Source organism: Barbus barbus (genome assembly GCF_936440315.1).
Source record: "Barbus barbus genome assembly, chromosome: 32".
NCBI classification, from domain to species: Eukaryota; Metazoa; Chordata; class Actinopteri; order Cypriniformes; family Cyprinidae; genus Barbus; species Barbus barbus.
The window spans coordinates 19,786,879-19,811,949 of NC_136760.1; the positions used below are offsets into that span (position 1 = coordinate 19,786,879).

The 25,071-nt window shown below is 37.6% G+C and overlaps 2 protein-coding genes across 2 annotated transcripts; one reads left to right on the forward strand and one right to left on the reverse strand.

Annotated features, from left to right (window-relative positions):
- The first annotated feature begins 39 nt into the window (after nt 1–39).
- Nucleotides 40–8,392, forward strand: LOC306852634 (DNA cross-link repair 1A protein-like). The gene is made up of 9 exons (XM_079389631.1): nt 40–778; nt 1,264–2,634; nt 2,848–2,981; nt 3,650–3,768; nt 3,886–4,029; nt 4,707–4,852; nt 5,288–5,442; nt 6,565–6,703; nt 7,853–8,392. The coding sequence occupies exons 1-9, from the start codon at nt 388–390 to the stop codon at nt 8,062–8,064; spliced, it is 2,811 nt and encodes a 936-aa protein (XP_079245757.1). The 5' UTR covers nt 40–387; the 3' UTR covers nt 8,065–8,392.
- LOC306852635 (pleckstrin homology domain-containing family S member 1-like) lies at nt 8,321–16,310 on the reverse strand. The gene is made up of 13 exons (XM_079389632.1): nt 16,083–16,310; nt 15,424–15,461; nt 13,786–13,883; nt 13,584–13,699; nt 13,355–13,507; nt 13,175–13,220; nt 12,881–12,964; nt 12,662–12,778; nt 10,950–11,023; nt 10,490–10,594; nt 9,755–9,844; nt 9,494–9,626; nt 8,321–9,401 (listed from the first exon to the last, which is right to left on the reverse strand). The coding sequence occupies exons 2-13, from the start codon at nt 15,443–15,445 to the stop codon at nt 9,342–9,344; spliced, it is 1,098 nt and encodes a 365-aa protein (XP_079245758.1). The 5' UTR covers nt 15,446–15,461; nt 16,083–16,310; the 3' UTR covers nt 8,321–9,341.
- Nucleotides 16,311–25,071: the final 8,761 nt, after the last annotated feature.

Sequence of the window (25,071 nt, forward strand, 5' to 3'; positions counted from 1 at the left end):
ACAAACTCGCTTTGAGAGTAGTTAACATATTCGTCATATTTTTTAAAAATGTTGTTTGTATTAAATCTGTAAATAAACGTACTTGGACTAATGATTCTTTGCATTATGGAAAATGCGAACATCAATGTGCGATCAACATTGGCGGTAAGCGTTGCGAAAGATACGCGACGGGGTTAACGTTATCTAATATGAACGGTTTTTGTTAAAATACTTTTACAGAATGCGTCTTTAAGTTTTTTTTTTTTTTTGCTTTCGGGATGAATTTCTGAATGATACGGTCTTATTTGTGCTCTGGTCGCGTTTTTTTGTCTTAAGAGAACATGAATGTGATACAAAACAGCTTCGTTCAGAACAAACCAGTAGAATCTGTAACTTACATGTTTACAAATGTCACAGAACGGCTCTGAGAGTGAAATCTGGGATTATAAACCTCTTAAGAAGACCAAAAAACGAAGCTGCAAATCACAGATAACAAGAGAAGATAGGACAAAGAGGAGAAAGGATGGCAATCCTGGGACATCAGTGCAAAAAACAAGTGTCAACATTGCTGAAATACACACTGGTTTAGACCAGAATGGCAGTAATGTTCCTGTTAACACTGTGAACTCAGGACCCCTGGACGTGAATCATGGGACACTTTCTCAGGATGTCCAGGATAGAGACCCTCAGTCAGGAGGCTACTGTCCTGTCTGTCAAATGCCATTTTCCCTCTTGGTGGTTCAGTCTCAACAATGGCATGTTGCAGAATGCTTAGAAAACCCTGGTGACAACTGTAAAGGTAATGTTTTTCATTAATGCATATGTAAAGTCAACAGTCATTCTGTTGTCTAACGTACCAGATTCAACTCATCAGTTCATTACAGGGTTCCCACATATATGGAAATCAGGGATTTTTTATTGTTATTTACATAAAATAACAATAAAAGTCATGCACATTTACTATACATTTAATTCACATGTGCATTATTTTTTTTAATTATACGCCCCTCTAAAATATAGACAGCTAGAGAATGCTATTCTTGAACACAATCAGTTATGAAATTATAAAAAAAGAAAAGATGAATAATGGTTGATCGATTGTTTTTTACTTCAATATTTACTATATGTAGGCCTACAACTAGAAAATTAATTGATTATAAGGTTTGAGGAGCCCATCATTAGTAACATACTCTTATCACTTTAATGTGGAATATTTCCAAGAATATTATTGTATAATATTTCAGAAAAAAAAAAACACACACACCTTTATCTGTAATGTTACAGAATGTCCAGATGGTCTTCATTGTATGGTGTCCATTCCCAATCACTACAAGAGATACAGCCACTCTCTACTCGCTCAGAGTCGAGCGCTGAATGACTGCAGGACCCAAGCCATCTCAGACTTCAGCTTGAAGTCAGTTAATAATGTTGCACCTGCATCTGGTACGGAGAGCTCTGTGGACAGCGCTGTGAATGTATCTGCTTCATCCAGCCAAAGTTCATCTCCTGGTGATGGACCAAAGGGAACTCCCACTCAGAGTAACGCTCTGCTGCTTTTGCGCTCCCCTAATACTGAAGATATCAAGAAAAAGAAAGGTTGGTCTCCTGCTGTCAAAAGATCTCAATCTCAGAATTCTTCACAGGAAGCAAAAATGAAGACTTCAACTCCAGTTAAAGCACATAGTGTTGACAATGCTGTTCAGACACAGACCAATGAGGTTAAAGCTGAGCTCTTTGAATGTAATGATGATGATTATATCTCCTACTCCCCACTCTCTGAACTTCCAGATGTGGATAAGGAGCACAGAACTCAAAAAACTAATACAGCGATTCGTAGTACTGCACTGCAGGAAGATGAAAATGAGTTTGATGATTCTCTTATACTGTTCAGCGATGAAGATGATGATCTATTCGATAATTTGCTGAACCAATATGAGACAGGAAACATGGAAAATGGACCAGACAAAATCTCATTAGATACCTGTGAGAAACTGCAGGCATCATTAGCACCTGATGATCACCTGACTACTTCCAGCTCCACAGGTGTTTCTGATGGAACATTTCAGCATGGACCTCAAACAATAGGAAAAAAATCCACAACAAATCCTGAAGATCCAATCTCCCAGCTACAGTCACCTCAAAGTTTGGTGTTAGAGCATCTTCGGGAGTGCATATCTAATCCTGTACATGCCAACAGTTACATAAATCAAGAGTTGTCTTTCACCCAAAAAGCCCTAACTCAGAAAACACCATTTATGGCTCCTAGTAGAACTCAGACCAAGGCAGGTCCCTCTGGATTAAAGCAAACAGACATTGGGGTGTTTTTTGGCTTGAAGCCATTGAATGAAAAAAAGGCTGAGGAGGAAGTGAAGGCAACGGTTGGAGAGGCTGATCAGCAAGGGTCTAGGAGAGCGAGGATTTCAGAAGCTCAGGGGAAAGACGCTAAGCTCCAGGGTAGACGGCGTAGGAAGAGCAAAGCTCCATCTGATGTGTCCAGTGTCTCGCCTGTTGCAGAAGATGGTACGACTCGGCCCACGCAAACAGAAGGAAAACGAGGAGGGAGGGCAGAGAGGCAGAAAAGATGGAACAGAGGAAGAGCGACAGATGGAGATCCCAAGGAGCCCAAGCGGTGTCCATTCTACAAGAAAATTCCTGGTTTGTGAACCGCTTTAATTCCTTTGTTTTGACTTACTTAATATCACTTGTTGAGATTGCATAAGCATTTACACTTTCAGTCTTAATAGCTGTGCCAGAACTTTAATGTACTAGACTACTTGTATTTATTCTTTTACTCTCATAATAATTATTGTTTAGCTTGTTTTGGTCTAATGTACTTTGGAGAATATAATATGCTTTTTCTCTGTTTAGGAACTGGTTTTGCTGTGGATGCTTTTCAGTATGGGGTTGTTGAAGGTGTCACAGCCTACTTTCTCACTCACTTCCACTCGGACCACTACATTGGCTTGAAAAAAGACTCTGTTTTACCCATCTACTGTAACAAAGTATGTATCTCAACCTCATTGCACTCTAAAAATAAAGAAAGCAGGATTTTTCTTGCTCTTTAGAAAACTGAAGTGTTCAATTTACTATATAGAAGTTCTCTAACATTCACAGTTCCCTTCAAAGAAACTAAAGGGATGGTTAACCCAAAAAAATAAAAATTGTCATTATTTATTCACCTTCATGTTCTTCCAAACCTTTATTAATTTCTTTCTTTTTTGAAATACAAAAGAACATTGGGAGCCACACAGCTTTGAAGACCATTGGCTTCTATTGTATACACACAAAAAACACAAGCACATCTCAGTGTTTTCTTTTATATTCCACACAAGATAGCAAGTCATGCTGTTTTGGAGGAACATGGAGTTGTAAATCATGTTTGGAGCGAGTAAATCATGAAACAATTTTCATTTTTGGTTGAAATTTAAACCAAACACTTTAAACTTCAAAAAACGTGTCATGGTTATGCAATCAGAAATAGCAACATATTGACATGAAACATCACAAATTTACATTAATCAAGATGAAGGTGAAGAATGGAAAAACAAATGGGGAAAGCAAAACCCAATGAAGAAAAGAAAATGTTTTCTTTTTTTAATGATGGTGTCAGGGAGGATTTGCTCTTGTCTGAATCTTGGATTTCATGACTAACTGGTGTTAATCATGGCAGATAACTGGTAACCTGGTGAAGAGCAAGCTGAAGGTGGCTGAGCAGTATGTTCACGTTCTCCCAATGAACACAGAGTGTATGGTGCAAGGAGTGAAGGTCACTCTCCTGGATGCTAATCAGTGAGTGTATCCTCTAACTAATGAACATTTGAAGCCAGTTTTATTTCTTTATCACAGGTTCCTATTCTCATACATAATGACAAGACCTTAATTACCATAACTGTTTTTCCCCCTCAGCTGTCCTGGGGCAGCCATATTGCTATTTGTTCTGCCAGATGGCCAGATGGTACTCCACACAGGTGACTTCCGGGCTGATCCGTCCATGGAGCGCTACCCAGAGCTGCAGGGTCTCAGGATACAGACCCTCTATCTGGACACAACGTGAGTTCCCCACTAACAAAGCTATTTTATATGTTGCCCACTTTTGATTCATTGCTTCAACTGAGATGGGTTATAGGGTTGAGATTAAAAAGTAAATAAAACTATGAAGGTAAAATTACGTCAAAAACATTTGCATGCGCAGGGTAAGATTTGTGAAAGTGTACGTAAGATAGCAAGCGTAAATTAATTTAGCATGCGCAAGAAAAGATTTGTAAAAGTGTAAATTCCGTAAGAAAAAAAGATTTGTAGCCTTTTACTGATTTTTGTAAGCGTAATTCATGTATTGTGAAACTGCAACTTCATGCTAAGGCAAAATAAATATGATCTGTATTCTTCTGACTTCCATTTTTCCACGCTTACACTTTTGGCACTGTTGTTTCGCCCAAATACAGCCAAAAGTATTGCAAGCCTGTGCGCAGCATTTTGCAAGCGAAAACAACCGTATCAAGAGCTGCAATACGGATTGACCGCGTACAACTTTTTTGTAGTACAATACACTTTTTTTCTTATGCTTGAAACGCAATTTACACTTTTACAAATATTTTCTTGCGCATACAAAATTAATTTACGCTTGCTATCTTATGTACACTTTCACAAATCTTACCCTGCGCATGCAAATCTTTTTGACGGCATTTTACCTTCATATAAAACATTTTTTTTTTTTTGTCTCTCCATAGGTATTGCAGTCCTGAGTATACATTTCCCACTCAACAGGAAGTCATCACCTTTGCCGTAAACACAGCTTTTGAACAGGTCACACTTAACCCTCGTACACTTGTTGTTTGTGGCACCTACGCAGTTGGGAAAGAGAAGGTTTTTCTAGGTCAGTGAGCAATGTTGTCCTGCTTTGTCCAGACCTCTTGTAGACCTTGTGCTACTTCATCTGCTCTTGAAAGGGTATATTGTTTGCTTTTCTATTATCCGTGACCGTCATACTCGTGAATGAGGCTTGTATAAAATAAAACTGTTTAAAAAGAGGTTTGCAGATGCTGTCCTAACTTGACTTTGAAATTATGTTCCTGTTCCACAGTTTGTCTGACTGGCTTCCTGTTCGTTTTAAAAAAATGCATCCATGATTAATGTCCTGCACCCATTTACTTTTAAAGCTATTAGTGTCCCGCTGTGGACTGTTTTGCTAAAATGAAATCTCTTGATTGTCTCACTGGATTGCAACTTCTTTCCAAATTCCAATAGAATAATTTTCATTCGCTCCTCCTTGTCTATATATGGATATAAACATTTTTACCTGTTCCTCTAGCTGTATCGGAAGTGTTGGGCTCTAAGGTGTGTTTGTCCAAGGATAAGTATAACACCATGTGCTGCCTGGAGTCGGAGGAGATTGGCCAGCGCATTACTACAGACTGGCGGGTGGCCCAGGTGCATGTACTTCCCATGATGCAGCTCAATTTCAAAGTAAGTTGAACTACACTTAAAACTTTTGTGGCATGTTTGTCATATCTGTAAGTAATAAATTATGAAATGCATTTTTTATCATCTGCAATTTTTGCTTTTTGAGTTTGTAAGTGTATAAAAAGATCTGATTATTCTAAACACAATCAATGAGGCTATGTTTACTTATTCAATTTGTAGTTTAAAATTCATGCAGCGTTCAGTGTAAACTTTAATTTTCCTTGACAGCGCGTTTATGGTAATGCAGGAGGAAAAAAATTAAGATTCTAATTACAGAGACCAAGTGCCAGCGCAGCAGTTCTGGCAGCGGTAGCACTGATAGAGTCTGACTGAAAGTAAATTCTAATGAGACAGTTGCAGATAATAAAGATTAGTTATATGATGTGCCCTGAACCATTATAAGCAACTTTTCTCACCCATGCCAATGTAGATGTTGATTCAAAGAAATTTCAGAGTTGTTCCCAATGAGAAATGAGTTTAAATGGCTCTGACAGGAAGAAGGAAAAATTGCAGGGCAAGGTTGATTGTAGATTGCACCACATTCTCTTTTGCAGCCACATTGAAAAGTCATTATGCAAATTGAAAGAAAGAAGCTGATTGCAACGTGGCATCATTTGACTTGAATTACCCTTTTTGTCACACATACTACTACCATTCAAAAGTTTGGGGTCAGTAAGATTTTTTTTCGTGTTTCTTTTGAAAGTCTCTTATGTACACTAAGGCTGTATATATTTAATAAAAAAATGCACGAAAACAGTAATATTATTACAATTTAAAATAACTTTTTTGATATCTTATCTATGTTTAATACAATACTGCTTAATGTTTTTGTGGATACTGGGATACTTTGAATAGAAAGTTCAAATGAACAGCCTTTATTTGCCTTCTTTGCTGTCACTTTTGATCAGTTTAATGCATTCTTTCTAGGAAAAAAAAGGTATTAATTTCTTAAATAAAAGTAAAAAATAAAAATAAATACCGAATAAGAGTGTATTCGTATTTACACTTATTTACATTTGCAGACAGGTTTATTCAAAATAACTAATAATGAGCAACAGCTCAAGCTAATCGGCATAAATATTTATGACCAGAAGGATTTAGGTGTTTTTTTTCTTAACTGTACAGAACCTGCGGACACACTTGAATAAGTTCTCCAGGCAGTATGACCAGCTAGTGGCGTTCAAGCCCACAGGCTGGACCTTCAACCAAACTGTAAGGGTGGAAGACATCCAGCCTCAGTCTCAAGAGAACATCAGTATCTATGGTATGTGTCTAGATTTATAAAGGATTAAATATAATGATTTTACTTGTTTAATTCGCTATTTCATGTGTTCAATACAATTGAAATATCTGAGACTGTCTGGGATGCTGACATTAACAAGAAAGGTTTTCGGCAAAATCACCCAGTAGCACACATGTAGGGCTACATTTACTTCTAATATTTTTAGAAAATTGGGTTGCTTCACTTGAAACTTAAATTGCAAGTCCAAACAAACCCTAATCAAGGGAAGTAGATGTACACCAAATTGTGTTGTTTCTCCAATGTTGTATTTGCATTTTGATTTTATAAGAGGGAAAAATACCCTCTATTTTGTCTGGCGACTTTAAGAGCCCTGAGCAAAATGAGTTTGTATTTTTGTCATCCTTTTTAAATCAAAATGGAAATAAGACATTTGAAAAAGCGAATAAAATACACCTTATCATGTTGCTCCATTTGCTTGCATATAGGATGGACAGTTTTATGGCGCTTTAATAGGTTTTCTACATTTTGCTTAATGGTAGGTCTATACCAATAAAACAAAAATGCAGAAAACATGCAATTTTTTATTGATATCTGTCACACCACCCCTTCCTTAATAAGATCTTAAAGAGGATTGCTTTCCATTGAACTGATTTTCAGTGTAGAGACGACACAGCCTTGTCATTCTGTTCCACTAACTGACAAGATTATACCTAATGGCTTCGTATGTGGAATGTAATTACATTATATTGATTTTTCTACATTCCTGCAGTTGTTAGAAATGCTGAACGTCGTTTCTGGCTAAGAACAGCATGCCCTGTATTAACAGAATCAGCAGATGCAATTTGACCCAGAGAAAATTCAAGATGTCAGATTTTGCAAGCCCAGGGTTTTAATTTCATAATATCAGTGGTTGGCAGCCCAACCAGGTGCTGCCTCAAGCTACTCTGAGACATCCAACATGGGAATTAATGGAAATTTTTACTTCTTACTTTACACAAACATACTATATCATCTGTGAAATAATTATACAGAACGCTAGAGTGTGACTCTGCTTAAGCAGCTGAAATCATGGTTGGTCTTTTGAGCAAGAAGATCAGAACATAAATAGGTTTTCCCAGCTTCTCAAAGATTTTGAGAGATACTTTCCTACTCTATACTTATCTGTTCCAGGTATTCCCTACAGTGAACACAGCAGTTTTCTTGAGCTGAAGCGTTTTGTGCAGTGGCTGCAGCCGAAAAAGATCATTCCCACGGTGAATTTGGGCAGCTGGAGGAGCAGGAAAGCCATGGAGGGCTTCTTCCGTGAGTGGCAGACTGAACCCAGAAACCTCAGATCAACATCATGTACCCTGAGAAACTCAAGCTGTGGAACAAGGCAATAAAGTAAACTGACATCCACAATCAAACCTTTGGCCAAATAGTCAAACAGTGCCTTTACTGACTGGACCAGTATTACTCAGTGGACCATTTCAAATGAGAGTGTTTTGGACTGCCTTCCCATATTTGAAAAAAAAAAAAGGTTTTCTTCCAGCTGGCCTTTTTAAGTGCTGGTTGTGTGATGGTTAATAGTGTTGCCTTTTATGAATGGCTCCTCTTGCTGGTGGTTAATGCAGGAATGGACCACATATGCCCTCTTATTTTAGCAGGGTTTTTTTTACTCTGTTTTATATTAAAAAAGTGTTTTTAAAGGAAATAAATTCAATCCACTCTACGCTTGTTTCATTAATGATCTTATTCTCTAAATCACATTTTATTTCATATTTGTGCATGTGCAAGATAGTTTTTTCATAAGAAAAATCATTTACATGCTGAACAGTGTTCTTTAGTATTTTTTTTACATGTATTTATTACATTATACTATCTTAACCTCATTTCAATTTGAAGAAATAAAAATACTTATCATCCAACATGACAGGTTTCAATGCAACTACAGTAATGCAGCTGTCAGTTTATAAAAACACATTCTTTGCCAAAGTAATATAATAAAAGATATTTGGATATGAATTTATATGCTGAACAGAAGTCAGAATTCAGGTTATAAGAATATAAGATTAAGTTTGAATATAATTCAGTTTGTGTTTGTCTGCCACCATGTGGCTACAAAATATACTGCAGTTAAATGCAATTTCTGTACAAAGATTCATAGGTATTTTAAGATGTTCAGAAAAATACTGTTCGACCTATCTTAACGCTATCTAACATTCATTTACTGCTAGAAGAAAGTTCTGTTATATCTTGTTTTAAAGTTTATATTGCCTCAAACTTGCTGATGTATAGAATAGTGCAAAATGACAAGTATAACAATTCATTCCTGTGATTAATATTTTTGGAATGACAAAAGCTCAGCAAGTCTCTGTGCACACAAGAAAACAAGAGCTACTTGTTTTACTGTTGACAACCTGTATGCCCTTTAGGGCTGTGTGAAAAGCTAAACTTTCAGCTTGTACAAATCATAAATGTCAGAGTTTCAGAAATCACCAAAGCGACTAGAAGTCATACTACATTACAGCACTTTTAACTCATTCTGTTTGACTACTGATTGCCAGCACAGTACTGTTCCCCATAGAGAAAAAAAAAACACATTGATTTTAAGAGAGAATTGAAAGGCCTAAAAAAGCCAAATAGCACCATAGCACAGCATGAGATTTTGTTTGTGTCTTCAGCAGGGTACAGAATCCAAAGGAATGGAGCCCGGGAGCCTTCGAATGGTGAGTTTTACCTGGCGAGAGAGCAAAAAGTGTAAGTTCAACTATAGCCACTTAGCTCTGATTACATTTACTAAATCATTCTTGTGCTCTGATGTATGACTACCTCGCTCTTGCTGAGTCTTTTTAGGTATGTTTGTACCTCCTCCACTGTATCTGTCAACAGGTAATTGACAGCCAGGATCTGATCTCCCTTGTGGAAAAGAGATGAAGCCTCAATCTCACCACATTTAGATACACTAGAGAGGAAAATAAAAATAAAAACGAATCCAAACAAACTTATGAACCAGAGAGCATAAGGACATGATACTTCTGGGTTCAGCCCAACTTTTCCAGTAAATTTTTTATTTATCTGTGAGAATCGCACCATGGTTTTCCCTCCTCCTCTGAAATAACCAAGCTGTTTGCATCATGATGACTTATGCAGATTTCCTTCTCAATGAGGGTGTGTGTTTCACTGAGGAATGGAAAACATGTTACATAGTTACACATTACAACTCTAAATGTAACTAGATTCCAAAACAACAATTTCATAACCCCAGTTGTTTGACAACTAAATTCTGCAGTTTAGGATATTGTTTTCTATTGAATTGATCTTCTACAGATGTACTAATCACCTCTTGCCTGGAACTGACCTGCTCAACTTAGTGGAGGCACAGATTCCATTGAAGTCAAAGCAAGAGTTTTTAGTGTTTTTATTATTAGTACTGGTTTCTTGTATTCCATAAATCCCTATGAATGACAATGAGGGACGACCCATTATGGTGGTGCTGATTTTTTAAGGTAAGATTTTAACTGTTTAAGGTACTACAAAACAGTTTAAAATGATGATGTAAGTCTCAGTATCAGGTTGCAAAATTTGTTCTGATTCGCCGTTGTAATATGAGTAATAACTATTTGGGCAAGATCACTGCTGGATACTTTTGAAAAGTGTAATGCATGATGATTTGTGACAGCTAAGGTAAAAAAATCCCTTAAGGTTCTACACAAAGCTTTTTATTCTCTAGGCTAGGGAAACTGAGATATTGTTCATAATGTGACGAATAGCATTATGCAGAAATAAGCGATAATCTGTTGTAATTTAATTTGTCAGTTGTTTTACCTTTGTCCATCTGACTCAGTGGATGTTTGTGGTGTCTTCATATCATTGAAGGCTTTTGTGACACAATCCAACAGACTGTCTTCAGATGTACCAGTCACACTCTCCCTGAAAAGAAAAGCAAATAATTATTATTTTACAAATAATTATCATTTGCTCAAAGCCTGAGAGTCTAAAAAAATCAAGCCTCTAACAATAGGTAAACTCATGTGAACACAAAGTACATTTGTAAATGACTCTGCAAAATGATACTTGATACTTGACTGTAAATAAGATTTTGAACATTGCAACATTAAATTGCAAATGATATCAAAAAATGAGGTCAAAATCTAAAAACAAATTGGTCTGTTATACAAATTGGTCTGTTATAAAAAATTATTTTGCATTTTTTAAGGGTAAATAAGCACTAACAGGTTCAATTGAGGTAAAGTAGATTTAAATACATAAAGAAAGTTTGTCATACCCTGATGATATGTCCTCATTACTTTCCATTGCAGTCTCATCAAGCCACTCCTCTTCTTTCAGATTTTCATACACCTGAAACAAAGGTATATGGTTATATTGAATTACAATTCAAATTCCGTAAATGTTGGGACGTTTTTTAAATTTGAATAAAATGAAAACTAAAAGACTTTCAAATCACATGAGACAATATTTTATTCACAAAACAACATTGAGAACATAACATGCCTGCTATAGGTTTAAAAAAAGTTGGCACGGGGGCAACAAAGGGCTGAAAAAGCAAGACATTTTTAAAAGATTTCGCTGGGACGACATCTAGCAACTAATTAAGTTAACTGACATCAGGTCTGTAACATGATTAGCTATAAAAGGGATGTCTTAAGAGAGGCAGAGTCTCTCAGAAGTAAAAATGGACAGGGGCTTTCCAATCTGTGAAAGAGTGCATAAAAAGATGGTGGAATACTTTAAAAACAACGTTCCTCAACGTCAAATTGCAAAGGCTTTGCAAATCTCATAATCTACAGTGCATAACATCATCAAAAGATTCAGAGAGACTGGAGAAATCTCTGTGCGTAAGGGACAAGGCCGAAGACCATTGTTGATGCCTGTGGTCTTTGGGCCTTCAGACGCACTGCATCACTCATCGGCATGATTCTGTCATTGACATTACTATATGGGCCCAGTAATACTTCCAGAAACCACTGTCGGTAAACACAATTTGCCGTGCCACCTGCAGATGCCAACTAAAGCTCTATCATGCAAAAAGGAAGCCATATGTGAACATGGTCCAGAAGCGCCATCATGTCCTGTGGGCCAAGGCTCATTTAAATGGACTGTTTCAAAGTGGAAAAGTGTTCTATGGTCAGACCAGTCCAAATTTCACATTCTTGTTGGAAATCACGGACCCCGTGTCCTCCGGGCTAAAGAGGAGGGAGACCTTCCAGCGTGTTAACGTTGAGTTCAAAAGCCAGCATCTCTGATGGTATGGGGGTGCATAAGTGCATACGGTATGGGCAGCTTGCATGGTTTGGAAGGCACTATGAATGCTGAAATATATATAAAGGTTTTAGAGCAACATATGCTCCCCTCCAGATTACGTCTATTTCAGGGAAGGCCTTGTGTATTTCAGCAGGACAATGCAAAACCACATACTGCAGCTATTACAACAGCATGGCTTCGTAGTAGAAGAGTCCGGGTGCTGAATTAGCCTGCCTGCAGTCCAGATCTTTCACCTATAGAGAACATTTGGTGCATCATTAAACGAACAATACGTCAAAGACGACCACAAACTCTTCAGGAGCTGGAAACCTATATCAGGCAAGACTGGGACCAAATTCCAACAACAAAACTCCAGAAACTCATAACCTCGATGTCCAGACGTCTTCAAACTGTTTTGAAAAGAAGAGGAGATGCTACACCATGGTAAACATGCCCCCGTCCCAACTATTTTGAGACCTGTAGCAGGCATCAAATTTGAAATGAGCTCATTTTGTACATAAAATTGTACAATTTCTCAGTTTAAACATTTATGTTATGTTATCTATGTTCTATTGTGAATAAAATATTGGCTCATGTGATATGAAATTCTTTTACTTTTAATTTAATTTTAATTTATATTAAAATGTCCCAACATTTCCGGAATTCGGGTTGTATGATACAAGTGTTTGGTTTTATAAGTGAAAGTGTATGTTTGTGGGTTTAACTATTCCATACCGGTGTTGCAGATGGGCTGCTTCTGGGTGATTGGCTACATTGACCGTCCTGGGTGGAAACATCTTCAGATGCTGATTTCTTCCTTGGAGGCAGTGGAGGTTTACTATCAACTTCAGTCTGCAGTTAATGAGAGGTACAACTCAGAAATAATTCAAGCAAAGTTATGAGAACTGAGTCAAAATCACAAACAAGCTTGTAAAAGCATTGTTAGTGAATTACCTCTTCAGTGTCAGAGGGGCTTTGGTCATTGGAATTGGATTCTGTTGTGCTCTGACGTTCAGTTTGTGGCTCAATTTTGTTATTCTGTAAACAGTTTGAAAAATGAACTGTTTAAGACCCATGAAATTGCATTGATTAATAATTATTTGTTAAAAATTACTAAAATGATCTTGTAATATATATTTAATATATAATTTAATATATCAATTGAATATATTAAAAAACTAAAATTAATTGTTTACTGAATGACTGAATTAAAGTTATTAAGCTCATAGGCAAAAAGTAGAATCTCACCTTTATAGCCCCGAATAAAGCATTGAACCATTTATCCACATCACCCCTGAAAACAACAGATCCCATATATTAGCACTAAAAGGGCTAACCTTAGTTTATTTTGTCCATTATTTGCATTTTTTAATGCAACTTTTTGCTAAGTATGGGAATTATGTTACAGCAATGGTAATCATAGCAAACCTGTTGTCTCCAATGAAGAAAAATTCTCTTGGGACATTGTCTGCTGGATTTTCTGCTTTCATATAGAGCACAGAGGACGGAGAGCACTTGAAGGCTTTACAAATCCATTCAAAAACTGGATTTGCTTGAGGATACACTTGCAGCATTGTGATGCTACATAGAAACAATTATTATATTACTGTATATACTTTTTTTTAATGTGAAAAGTAATCAGCAGCTTTCGCCTTACGTGGAAGCTTGTATAGATTTTATAGGTTTGTCTCTCTCAGAAGATTTGTAGTATTTTAGTTCATGGCTGCTGTCATTTGTCTTTGAAAGCACAAAGAAGCGGCGCTTCCATGATTTCTGCAATAAAAAAAATAAATGTCTTAGATGAGATACATAGATGATACTTATGAACTGCTGATATTTCTGTTTAGGAAATTTTATACCGTATTTTTTATCTGTCTAGGAGGAGGAGACTTTAATAGAAAACCTGTGCACACTTCCTCCACCTCAACTGCTTCATTGTTACATGAAGCATTGAAATCTGTTGGAGAAGAGTATGTACGATTAACCAGAATTTAACTACTCGTCACTATCTGTAATAGTTCTCTCAATAAAATTTTAATGAGACAGATGATTATATATATATATATATATATATATATATATATATATATATATATATATATATATATACAGTGGTGTGAAAAGTGTTGGCCCCCTTCCTGATTTGTTATTTTTTTGCATGTTTGTCACACTTTAATGTTTCAGATCATCTAACAAATTTAAATATTAATCAAAGATAACACAAGTAAACACAACATGCAGTTTTTAAATGAAGGTTTTTTTTATGAAGGGAAAACAAAATCCAAACCCACATGGCCCTGTGTGAAAAAGTGTTTCAAAATGTAGTGTTCTTCATTGCCTGATTCTGTCATGTGTCCGCTATATCCTCCTGAGCTTTGTGAATTTAGCATTTTTTCATGTCATTACATTGTTTAGAGCATTAGAAAAAAATGGAAAATTAACATTTTTGAAAAAATATATTTTATTCATATTTTTTTCCTAAAAATAAAATGGCATGAATAGACATCAAAAAGGCAAAAACAATGGGATTTTTTTTTTAAATCACCAATATATTTTTAGGTTTCAGGATTTTTTTCTTCTAAACTTTGTTTAAGGATGATTCTCAACTTTGTTATAAAATATATAACAAAATGATTTGATATACCATTTTGTTTTATGCAGTATGTGTGTAAAAATTTCCATAAACTGGTTTTCCCATTAAACACAGTGTATCTATACTGTATCTAATTTGCATATTAATGTGTTGCTGTTGGGACAGCATGTTGAAAAAAGAATTGTCATAATGGTAGTAATAATTGGCCAGATGTTCATATAATATTTCATAAGAAAATTGATATATATAATTTATTTTTCTATTCAATGTTATTCAATTCGTATATCGTTCAATTGTTATTCAATTCAATATCGTTTGCCATAATCCCAAAGCGCGCTAAGAACGCGCGTTTTCATGGCAAAACGCGCGTCCACGACGCGCGTTTGCTGTCAAATCGCACGCTTTTGACGTGTCAGTGTGCAATCAGACGCCCGAGCAGGCGTTTATGAGCACTTTGGCTTTCCATACAGTCCGGACGAAACCGCATCCGTGATACGGCCGTCGGGCCAGGATGCCGGGTCGACTAGTCCCGTCGAGCGCCGTGGACCTAGAGGTAGACGAAGCTGCTGGAGAAGCCACCGTCCCTCGCGCCCCGGACTCGAGAGGGTAGCGCGTGCGACCGCCGGACTCCGCCCCTTACCTGGACCCTTCCTTTGAGAACACCGCCCTCCTTCACAAACTCCGCAGCACGACGAGGACACCAGATCCCCTGTTTATTTCCCCTGTTTATCCCCTTTTGACACTTTATTTTATTCTTTCTGTTTAATAAACGCCTCTCCGAGGCCACAATATACACATACATACATATATATATATATATATATAAATATATATTATAAAATTTCATTTCTGTCTATTCTGGTCCCAGCCAGTCTGTATTGTTTAAAATCGATTTCAGACATACCTGACTTGCGTCTGCTGTTCATTTGGATAATGCTGAATCTGTTATCACACACATCAGATAATATTTAAGCAATGATTGGTGCTTGAGAATATACAACATAGAAAATGCCAAATCGCTGTATTTTACAAAAATGTATTTATTATAAGTTAAAACAAACTATGAGTTCACCCAAAACAAACATTTTTTGATTTACATTTACTCACCTCGTGTCATTCCAAACTTGTGTTATATTTTTTGGAACACAAAAGATATTTTCAGTGTTTTTTTGCAACATTGGTTTGAACCCCATTGATTTTCATTATATGAACAAAAACATTCAAAATATCTTCTTTTGTGTTCCGCAGAAGAAAAAAGTTTTGAAATGACACGGATAATGACACATTTTTATTTGATTTATCTCTTTAAATGTACAATTCTGCATGAGTCAGCTCATTATTATGATTCTGTCTAGGAATATTGATATTTGGAAAAAGCAAAGCTTTTCAATAAAAAGCTTGAATTTGGTGCTTTTCAGTTTAATTTTTTAAACTGCAAGAAAGATGCATATTGCCAAAATATAATAAGCAGTAGTGTAGCCATAATTTCTTAATGTGCTCAACTAAATCAGATCAATTTAGTCATTGAATCAGTAGACCTGCAATACATCATAAATGGATTACCTTAACTATTGTTTGTGTCGCAGTAAAAACAGTGTCCTCTGTACTGCTGTCCTGTTTTCACAAATATGCATGTCATGATTTTGAAGGAAGGCTTCTATTGTCACTGAAGAAGGTGGAGTTTCTCATTATGTATCCTTCCTTAGTTGAAAACATATTTTAGATTTATGGAACATTTGGTCACAGAAACTACCAGTTCCTTACTAGCAATGACTTAAAAACATGATAAAACCCTTGATTTCCTTGATGTCTTAGATGTTATTTACACAAATTCCTTGCAAATTTAGATCCTAGTAAGATTCCACCACATTTGAACTTCCGTGTGAAAAGTGCATGTATGACCTGTTTCGTAATTTCTGATAATATCATATATAATTGAACAATTTCTCTGGATAAAGTAATTTTGGCCCTCTGTAACTTTTTAGTACATTTTAAGGCCAATTAATCTTTTACATATGAGACATATAAATATGTTTAAAAGTTTAAGCAATAGTCCATAATACTATCCTCATAGACATTAGATTATTGAGACATTGAGATTCATTAAGGGTCTTAGATGAGTGATATAAATGCATTGATTCCCCATCTTATAAGTAAACCATAACAAACACTTGTCCTTGCACTAGGACAATAAATCAAAGATTAATTGATCACTCTACCTAAAAGGTAAAGTGTGCACCAGTCGATCGCATGTTTGTTTTAGTTGAGTGGGTTTTTCTGGGAATGTGTTTAACATGAGGAACTAAGATCTAAAAATGCCAATCCATTCCTGCGGTGCATTTGCAAAAGTGACAATAGTGTTGTCACACAACAGTGTATACATGTACTCTTAATGAGATAAGAAATGTTAGCTGTATGACAAATCTTCTAATAAATATTGAATTATTCTATTTGAAATACACATTTCTTTACTGACAGCAAAATAAGGTAATTCATTACCACTCGTTTCCTCTCAAGTAACTCAGTGCAGTTTTATAAATCACCACTAGAGAGACCTATTCACTGTAGACACATGGAGGCCTACAACACCCGATGTGAGCTCTCTGTTAACTTTTCTCCATAAAAGAAATCAAACAAACACTAGAGATCAGTAATGGAGCAAAACATGACAGCACTCCTCTGCTATGCTGAAAAGCTAAATATGCAAAGTCCATACTGTTAGGCAAGAGTGATCAGCTAAATCAGTCAAGACTAGCCAGGCATAACGTGACTGACAATGCAGCTTTGATGGGTGATAAGGTGATCAAAAAAACTAACTAACTAACAATAACAACAACAAACAACAACAACAAAAAAACAGGGTAGACATGACATTTTTGACAAAGTAAGTCTTCTTATAGTTTAGTATATATATATATATATATATATATATATGTATATATACACTCCCCTCCAAAAGTATTGTGACAGTGATGCCAATTCCTTTACTTTTGCTCTAGACTGAAAACATTTGGGTTTGACATCAAAATATAAATATCAGACGAGAGATTTACATGCCGGCTTTTATTTACAGGTATTTACATCTGGATCTGACACTTAGAAGATATCACAACTTAAAAGATATCACCTTTTGTTTTTCCCATTTTTCATGTGCACAAAAGTATTGGTACATGTGACTGACAGGTGTATTTTGTTGCCCAGGTGTGTCACAATGATTATCAAACAATAATTAGCACTGAATGTCTACGCTCAGTTTCAGATTTGGGTTTTGCCTGTTCAAACTGCATTTCTAGTTAAGAGGTGTAACCAACATGAAAACCAGAGAGCTGTCTATGGGTGAAAAACAAGCAATTGTGAAGCTGAGAGAAGGAAAATCAATCAGAGCCATTGCACACACATTGGCCATAGCCATTTCAACCATTTGGAATGTCCTGAAGAAGAATGAAGCCACTGGTGTACTAAGTAACAGACATCGAACAGGTAGACCAAGGAAAACAACTGCAGTTGATGACAGAAACATTGTGAGAGCTGTCAGGAAAGACCCTAAAACAACTGTAAGTGAGATCAGCAACAACCTCCAGAGGGCAGGAGTGAAGGTATCACAATCTACTGTTCGCAGAAGACTTCCTGATCACAAGTACAGAGGCTACACCAGAAGATGCAAACCACTCATTAGCAAGAAAAATAGGAAGGCCAGGTTGGAATTTGCCATAAAGTACAGAGATGAGCCTCAATAATTCTGGGACAAAGTTTTATGGACTGATGAGACAAAATTAACCTTTACCAAAGTGACGGAAAGGCTAAAGTTTGGAGAAATAAAGGATCTGCTCATGATCCCAAACATACAAGCTCATCTGTGAAACATTGGAGGTAATGTCGTGGCTTGGGCTTGCATGGCTTCTTTTGGGACGGGCTCATTAATCTTCATTGATGATGTAACACATGATGGCAGCAGCAAAATGAACTCAGAAGTCTACAGAAACATTTTGTCTGCCAATTTAAAGAAAGATGCAACCAAACTTATTGGGAGATCCTTCACCATACAGCAGGATAATGACCCAAAACACACTGCCAAAACAACAAAGGAGTTCGTCAGGGGCTAGAAGTGGAAGGTTTTAGACTAGCCAAGTCAATGAAGAAACACCTTTTTTCATTCATCTAAGCATGTTAATCAACCCAGAGTTACATACACTGTTCAAAAGTTTATGACTGGTATGATTTTTAATCCTTTTGAAAGAAGTCTCTTGTGCTCACTAAGACTGCATTTATTTGGTCAAAATAGAGTAAACAGTAATATTGTATAATATTCCTACAATTTAAAATAACTGATCAGCTCAATCAGTCAAGACTAGCCAGGCATGACTCGACTAACAATGCAGCTTGAATGGGTGATAAGGTGATCACAAATAAAACAAACAAAAAAAAACAGTGTAAGTGTACATTTTTGACAATGTAAGTCTAATTATAGTCAATTAGTGTGTATGCATGTGTATATATATGTCAAAAATGTCATGTGTGTGTATATATATATATATATATATATGTGTGTGTGTGTGTGTGTGTGTGTGTATATATATATATATATATACCTGTATATATATATATATATATATATACATGACATTTTTTGACAATGTAAGTCTAATTATAATTAATTACTGTATGTATGTATGTATGTATATATATATATATGTATATATATATATATATATAATTATGATATACTGTAAATTAAAATATGCAGGAGGAAAATATGTGGAAGAAATTACTGGTAATAGTGAGACTGATAAATATTTCACATGCTAGTGGACAGTTGGTATCTTAGATCAAGGGGTGATTTCCAAAAACATTCTGACATCACTGACGGGAGCAATGCCTGAGAATGAGGAAACAAATTTTTTCATTCATCTAAGCATGTGCATTTTTCATCAACCCAGAGTTACATACACTATTCAAAAGTTTATGACTGGTATGATTTTAAATGCTTTTGAAAGAAGTCTCTTATGCTCACTAAGACTGCATTTTTTTGGTTGAAACTGAGTAAAAACAATAATATTGTAGAATATTACTACAATTTAAAATAACTGTTTTCTGTTTCATTATTATAATTTTTTATTAAATGTGATTATTCCTGTGATGGCAAAACTGCATTTTCAGTCTAGTCTTAAAGGGTCCATCGGATGCCCAATTTCCACAAGTTGTTATGATTCTTTAGGGTCTTAATTAAAGTCTACAACATGCTTTGGTTAAAATTTCTTAATGGTAGTGTAAAAAACACTCTTTTTACCTTGTCAAAATCAGCTCTGTTCACAGCAACCTGCTCTGTTGCATGTTCCTTTAAATGCTAATGAGCTTTGCTTACCCCGCCACTCTCTTCTGTGGGGTGACGAGCCGTTCTCATGAGACTTTAGCCGCATTTAGCCGCAAAACTTGCTAACTAGCACATTATTAGGAAAGGCGATTTGCAAAGATGCATGAAAAACCCTTTATACTCACTTCTTCTTGAGGTGAAGCTGGATCACGAATGATTTGTGCGAACATAGATGCATTTAGGTAGATCGGGGGCGCATTCCCTTCAAAAACAAACACACTCCACTGCGTCTTCAGTGGATAAGATGTCTGTAGTAAATGACGACTGCTCTATGGAAGCATTCTTGTCTACGTCCCATGGCGAAGAAACAATGGCGGACTGATGACAGCTCACTCAGGGCAGGTCTAAGGGAAGACGGCCTTGGTGGGATCGGCGTTGGTCTGTGTGACATCACACAGACAAGAAGCTGAGAATGGCCTGATTTGAAAAGGGGAATATTATTTTTAGGGATTAAATAAAACGGAGTGTCTATTTACCCTAAATGCAAATAGTTCACCTTGTTGGTAAAGGCTGTTTACACAAACTCCGCCCACTAACGTGTGATTGGGTTAGTCAACACTAAAAAAAGACACCAATTTAACAACAGCTTCAATGGCGTAGTAGATGGTAATGCGCATGCTTTTTGACACGATTGACCCGAGTTCAAGCCTGCCTTTTGCCGAACTTTTTTCTCCCTTTTCAAATCTCATGTCGCATCAGAAAGGCATTTATTTTCAATAAAAATGAAGGAAATAATAAAAAAGTTGAAAATAAAGGTATCGGGTAGGGTTAGGGTAGGTGTAATTTGAATTAAAACTATAATTTACACTCAATACGTTATTATTGCGTACTGTTTTATAATGTACTACAATACTGAGGTGCAGATAATTGCCACTATTTGCAATAAGTAGTATAAATAGCAGAAAATCTTGATATTTTAACATAGTGTAAATAGAATCTATAGCTATTTACACTTAGAGTAAATAGCATATCATTAAAAAATACTATTTTCACTTGGTGTAAATAGAATCCATTGCTATTTGCACTTAGTGTAAATACCATCTATCGCTATTTACACAGTGCAAATAGCTGCTGCCTAAATAAAAAACACTTGGTGGATTTTTATCATTATAGAGTGATTGGGTACACACACTGCCAACACACATTTATGTTCAAACAACATGTAAAAATTAATTTTGCATCCGATGACCCCTTTAAGTGTCCCATGAACCTTCAGAAATCCTTCTGATATTCTGATTTGGTGCTTAATATATTTGTGGAATATATTTTCATGATTCTTTGATATATAAAAAATGATCATCCTTGCTGAATAACACTATTCATTTTGTTTTAAACAAATCTTACTAAACCTAAACTTTTGTGATATTTTATAATTTGCCTGATTATTAGTTTTCAGTGTCTACTGTTCATTTGGTCTTTAGAATTTAGAATGTTTATGTGTCACTGGCCAGAATCCAGTGTCAGGTCTCGTTTACACGTAGTGGACTCCTACCTGACGCAAGTTGATTCTTCCAAGCTATTTACCTAGATTATGTATCCTGTACTTACCTCCTGTGTTTCCTCCAAAGTGTCCTCCTCGTCTTCGTCTTCCTCCATCTTCTGGTCATCCTCATCCCCGATCCGGACACTGGTTTGCTCTCATCCTAATCCACGATCAAGATCTCCTGTAAGACAAGCCATAACCTCTATTACCACATCTAAAAACCCAGTGATCATTGCTCTGGTTACTAACCCGATTCTCCTGCTCATACTGCTGTGTGTTATTAATAAACCATCTAACCGTCTTCTCTGTGTTCTTGCATACTTCCGTAACAGAAGGCCGGACCCAATAAATGAAGAGGAGCGCCAGCAGTATGAGTAACCCAGATCCATTCCAGGAGATCGTGGACAATCTCCGCCGGGTTCTAACTTCCACCACCACTGTTACCGCTGCCACTTCCGTCACCATCACCACCACTCCTTCTACACAACCATCACCAGTGATTGCCAGTCCCATGGCCAAACCGGCGCCCTACTCTGGTCTGGCGGAGGAATGCAATGGCTTCCTGTTGCAGTGTTTGCTGGCTTTGGAGATGCAGTGTCACTCAAACCCTCAATAATTTTATCGCCCATTTCCAGGAGGTATTCAGAACTCCCGCAGGAAATTCCTCCGTAGGTGAGCAAATCTATTGTCTTCAACAAGGTGCTATGTCCATTAATGACTACACCTTAAGATTTAGAACACTAGCTGCCGTCAGTGGATGGAACGAACAGTCACTTCTGACTACTTTCCGGCAAGGTTTAGAGCCGAATCTGCGGTTGCATCCCGCAGCGTAAGATGATAACATTGGGCTCGAGCAATTCATCCAACTATCCATTCGAGTAGCCAATCGTCTACACTCATGTATGGAAGACCAACCAGGTCATAAGAATTTTCCATCTCTCCTCCGCCGACCAGAGAATATCAGTCCTCCAGAACCACTTCATGAAGCCATGCCTATGGACACCACCAGACTCTCACTAAGTGAAAGACAGAGACGTCTGAAACTTGGGCTATGCTCAAGAATATTCTCGACTCCGGCTCGGCAGGGAACTTCATCTCCGGTACACTCAGTCGCCAATTCAACCTCCCAACCTCTTCCACCAAGACATTATACCAAGTAATCTCCATAACCGGAAGGCCCCTCTGCCGTAAGAATGTTCGCCATAGTGTTGGACCCCTCCGACTTAAAGTCGGCCTTTTACATGAAGAAGCCATCCATCTTCTGGTTCTGGAGGACTCCACTGCGGATATCATCCTAGGGCGCCCGTGGTTTGTGCAGCATAACCCTATCCTCTCTTGGAAGTCTGGAGAAATCCTGAAGTGGGGCAAGAGTTGTTTTCCTGACTACTTTCCTCAGAAACCTCATCCACCTAAGCATACTCCTAAACATATCCAGTTATGTTCAACCTCCATTGAGAGCCCCATTGAAAAACGGTCCGTCAATATACCCTCCTGTTACGCCCTCTTCAGCGACGTATTCTGCCCGAAAAGAGCTTCTAAGCTGCCTCCACACAGGCCATGGGACTGCGCCATTGATCTGCTTCCGGGTGAGTCAGTGCCTCGTGGGAAAATATACCCACTTTCCATCCCTGAACAGAAAGCCATGGAGGAGTATATCGAAGAAGCTCTCCAACAAGGTTACATCCGCCCTTCGACGTCCCCTGCTGCTTCCATTTTTTTCTTTGTGGCTAAGAAGGACGGTGGTTTGCGGCCTTGTATAGATTACAGGGCTTTAAATAAAATAACCATCAAATTCCGGTATCCAATTCCCCTCGTCCCAGCAGCATTGGAACATCTCCGCAGAGCCAAAGTTTTCAGCAAGTTGGACCTCCACAGCGCTTACAACCTCATCCGAATACGTGAGGGGGACGAGTGGAAGACTGCCTTCGTAACACCTACTGGCCACTATGAGTACTGCGTGATGCCGTATGGTTTAGTCAACGCCCCCTCCGTATTTCCAGAACTTCATGCACAAGGTACTCCGGGAGTTTCTCCATAAGTTTGTGCTCGTCTATATTGATGATATCCTTGTTTACTCCCGGAGCATGGCCGAACATCGCCACCACGTTGCGGAGGTCCTGAAATGCCTGAGGGAGTACCACCTTTTCCTCAAAGCTGAGAAGATGGTATCCATATGGACAAGGGGAAACTGGCAGCCATTAAGAACTGACCCATTTCTACCACAATTGAAGAACTCCAATGCTTCCTAGGTTTCTCCAACTTTTACAGACGATTCATCTGTGGTTACAGCACCATAGCCAGCCCCCTTACGAATCTTCTGAAGAACAAGCCCAAATCACTGTCCTGGACACCATCTGCCACTGAAGCCTTCCACAAACTCAAAGACGCCTTCATCAGTGCTCCGATCCTCGTGCATCCCGACCCCAACAAGCCATTCATCGTCGAAGTCGATGCTTCTACTACTGGAGTGGGAGCTATCCTATCTCAGCAGCAGGGGACTCCAGCCAGAATCCATCCATGTGCCTTCTTCTCCCGCAAACTCAGCCCGGTGGAAAGAAATTACGACATTGGTAATCGAGAGCTACTCGCCATAAAATTAGCTCTTGAAGAGAGGAGACACTGGTTGGAGGGTGCCCAACATCCCTTTACAGTCCTCACGGACTATAAGAAATTGGAGTACCTCCGGGAGGCCAAAAGACTCAATCCACATCAGGCCAGGTGGGCTCTATTTTTTACCCGCTTCAATTTCTCCATCTCTTACCGACCAGGATCAAAGAACATCAAAGCAGATGCCTTATCCCGTCTCCACTCTCCTGATGATAGCAATGACCAACCAGAGCCCATCTTACCACAGGAGATGATCGTGAGTCCCATCCAATGGTCACAGAGTTCCATACCCTCCTCCAACGTCTCCATTAACGATCCGCTGGACTGTCCACCAGGACGACAGTATGTTGCTAAGATACAGCGCACTCCCCTCATTCACTCAGCTCACACATTTTTGGGCACTGGCCACCCAGGGGCCAATGCAATCCTCTCGTTGCTAAAAGATAGTTTCTGGTGGTCCAACATGGCTCAGGATGTACGAAGGTTCGTGCAAGGATGCTCGGATTGCACCATTTTTTTTTCTATTTTGCCTTTCAGTAAATTTTCTTGGATGGAATAAAAAAAAAAAACCTGTCTAACCTGCCGTCTACAACAAGGAAGTAACCTGTCATCCACTGCGATAGAAAAGTTTTCTGCAGACCATTACCATGTCAGATACAAATCAAGGCAAGTTTCATCTAAGAAATATCTTAGATGAATAAATGGTACAACTTAACATTTCCTCAAAATTAGACATTTATACATGTCTGTTAAATGCATCTGATGTCCTGAATAAAAAGATACAGATACGTAGAGATAAGTGCATTATAAGTTAATCTCAATAGATTCTAGACACCTCTGAATCATGTTTGCTGTTAGTTTGGATGCTGTTGCTCCTTTGCTAAAGTGTATATGAAATGCAAGTGTTGTCTTACTGAATGTCAGTGACATTTCCTTAATAAAAAAAACCACTAACACTTTGTTAACAGTTCATGTAACTGTTTCATATGTGTTTGTTTCTGCTCTTATAGGGTATTATTTGGGTCCATCACACACTATGAATACCTTGATACTATGATACCTTTCACAGATATTGAGCAAGACTTTGAGTT

Bases quoted from the DNA above. Each gene is read 5' to 3' on its own strand.
- LOC306852635 (XM_079389632.1), bottom strand. From the start codon at position 15,445: ATGAACAGCAGACGCAAGTCAG. The intron at 13,884-15,423 runs GTATGTCTGAAA...CTTCTCCAACAG, and splicing joins GAACAGCAGACGCAAGTCAG to ATTTCAATGCTTCATGTAAC. The intron at 9,845-10,489 runs GTAAAACAACTG...TCCATTCCTCAG, and splicing joins ACTGAGTCAGATGGACAAAG to TGAAACACACACCCTCATTG.
- LOC306852634 (XM_079389631.1), top strand. From the start codon at position 388: ATGTCACAGAACGGCTCTGAGAGTGAAATCTGGGATTATAAACCTCTT. The intron at 3,769-3,885 runs GTGAGTGTATCC...TTTCCCCCTCAG, and splicing joins ACTCTCCTGGATGCTAATCA to CTGTCCTGGGGCAGCCATAT. The intron at 5,443-6,564 runs GTAAGTTGAACT...TTAACTGTACAG, and splicing joins TGATGCAGCTCAATTTCAAA to AACCTGCGGACACACTTGAA.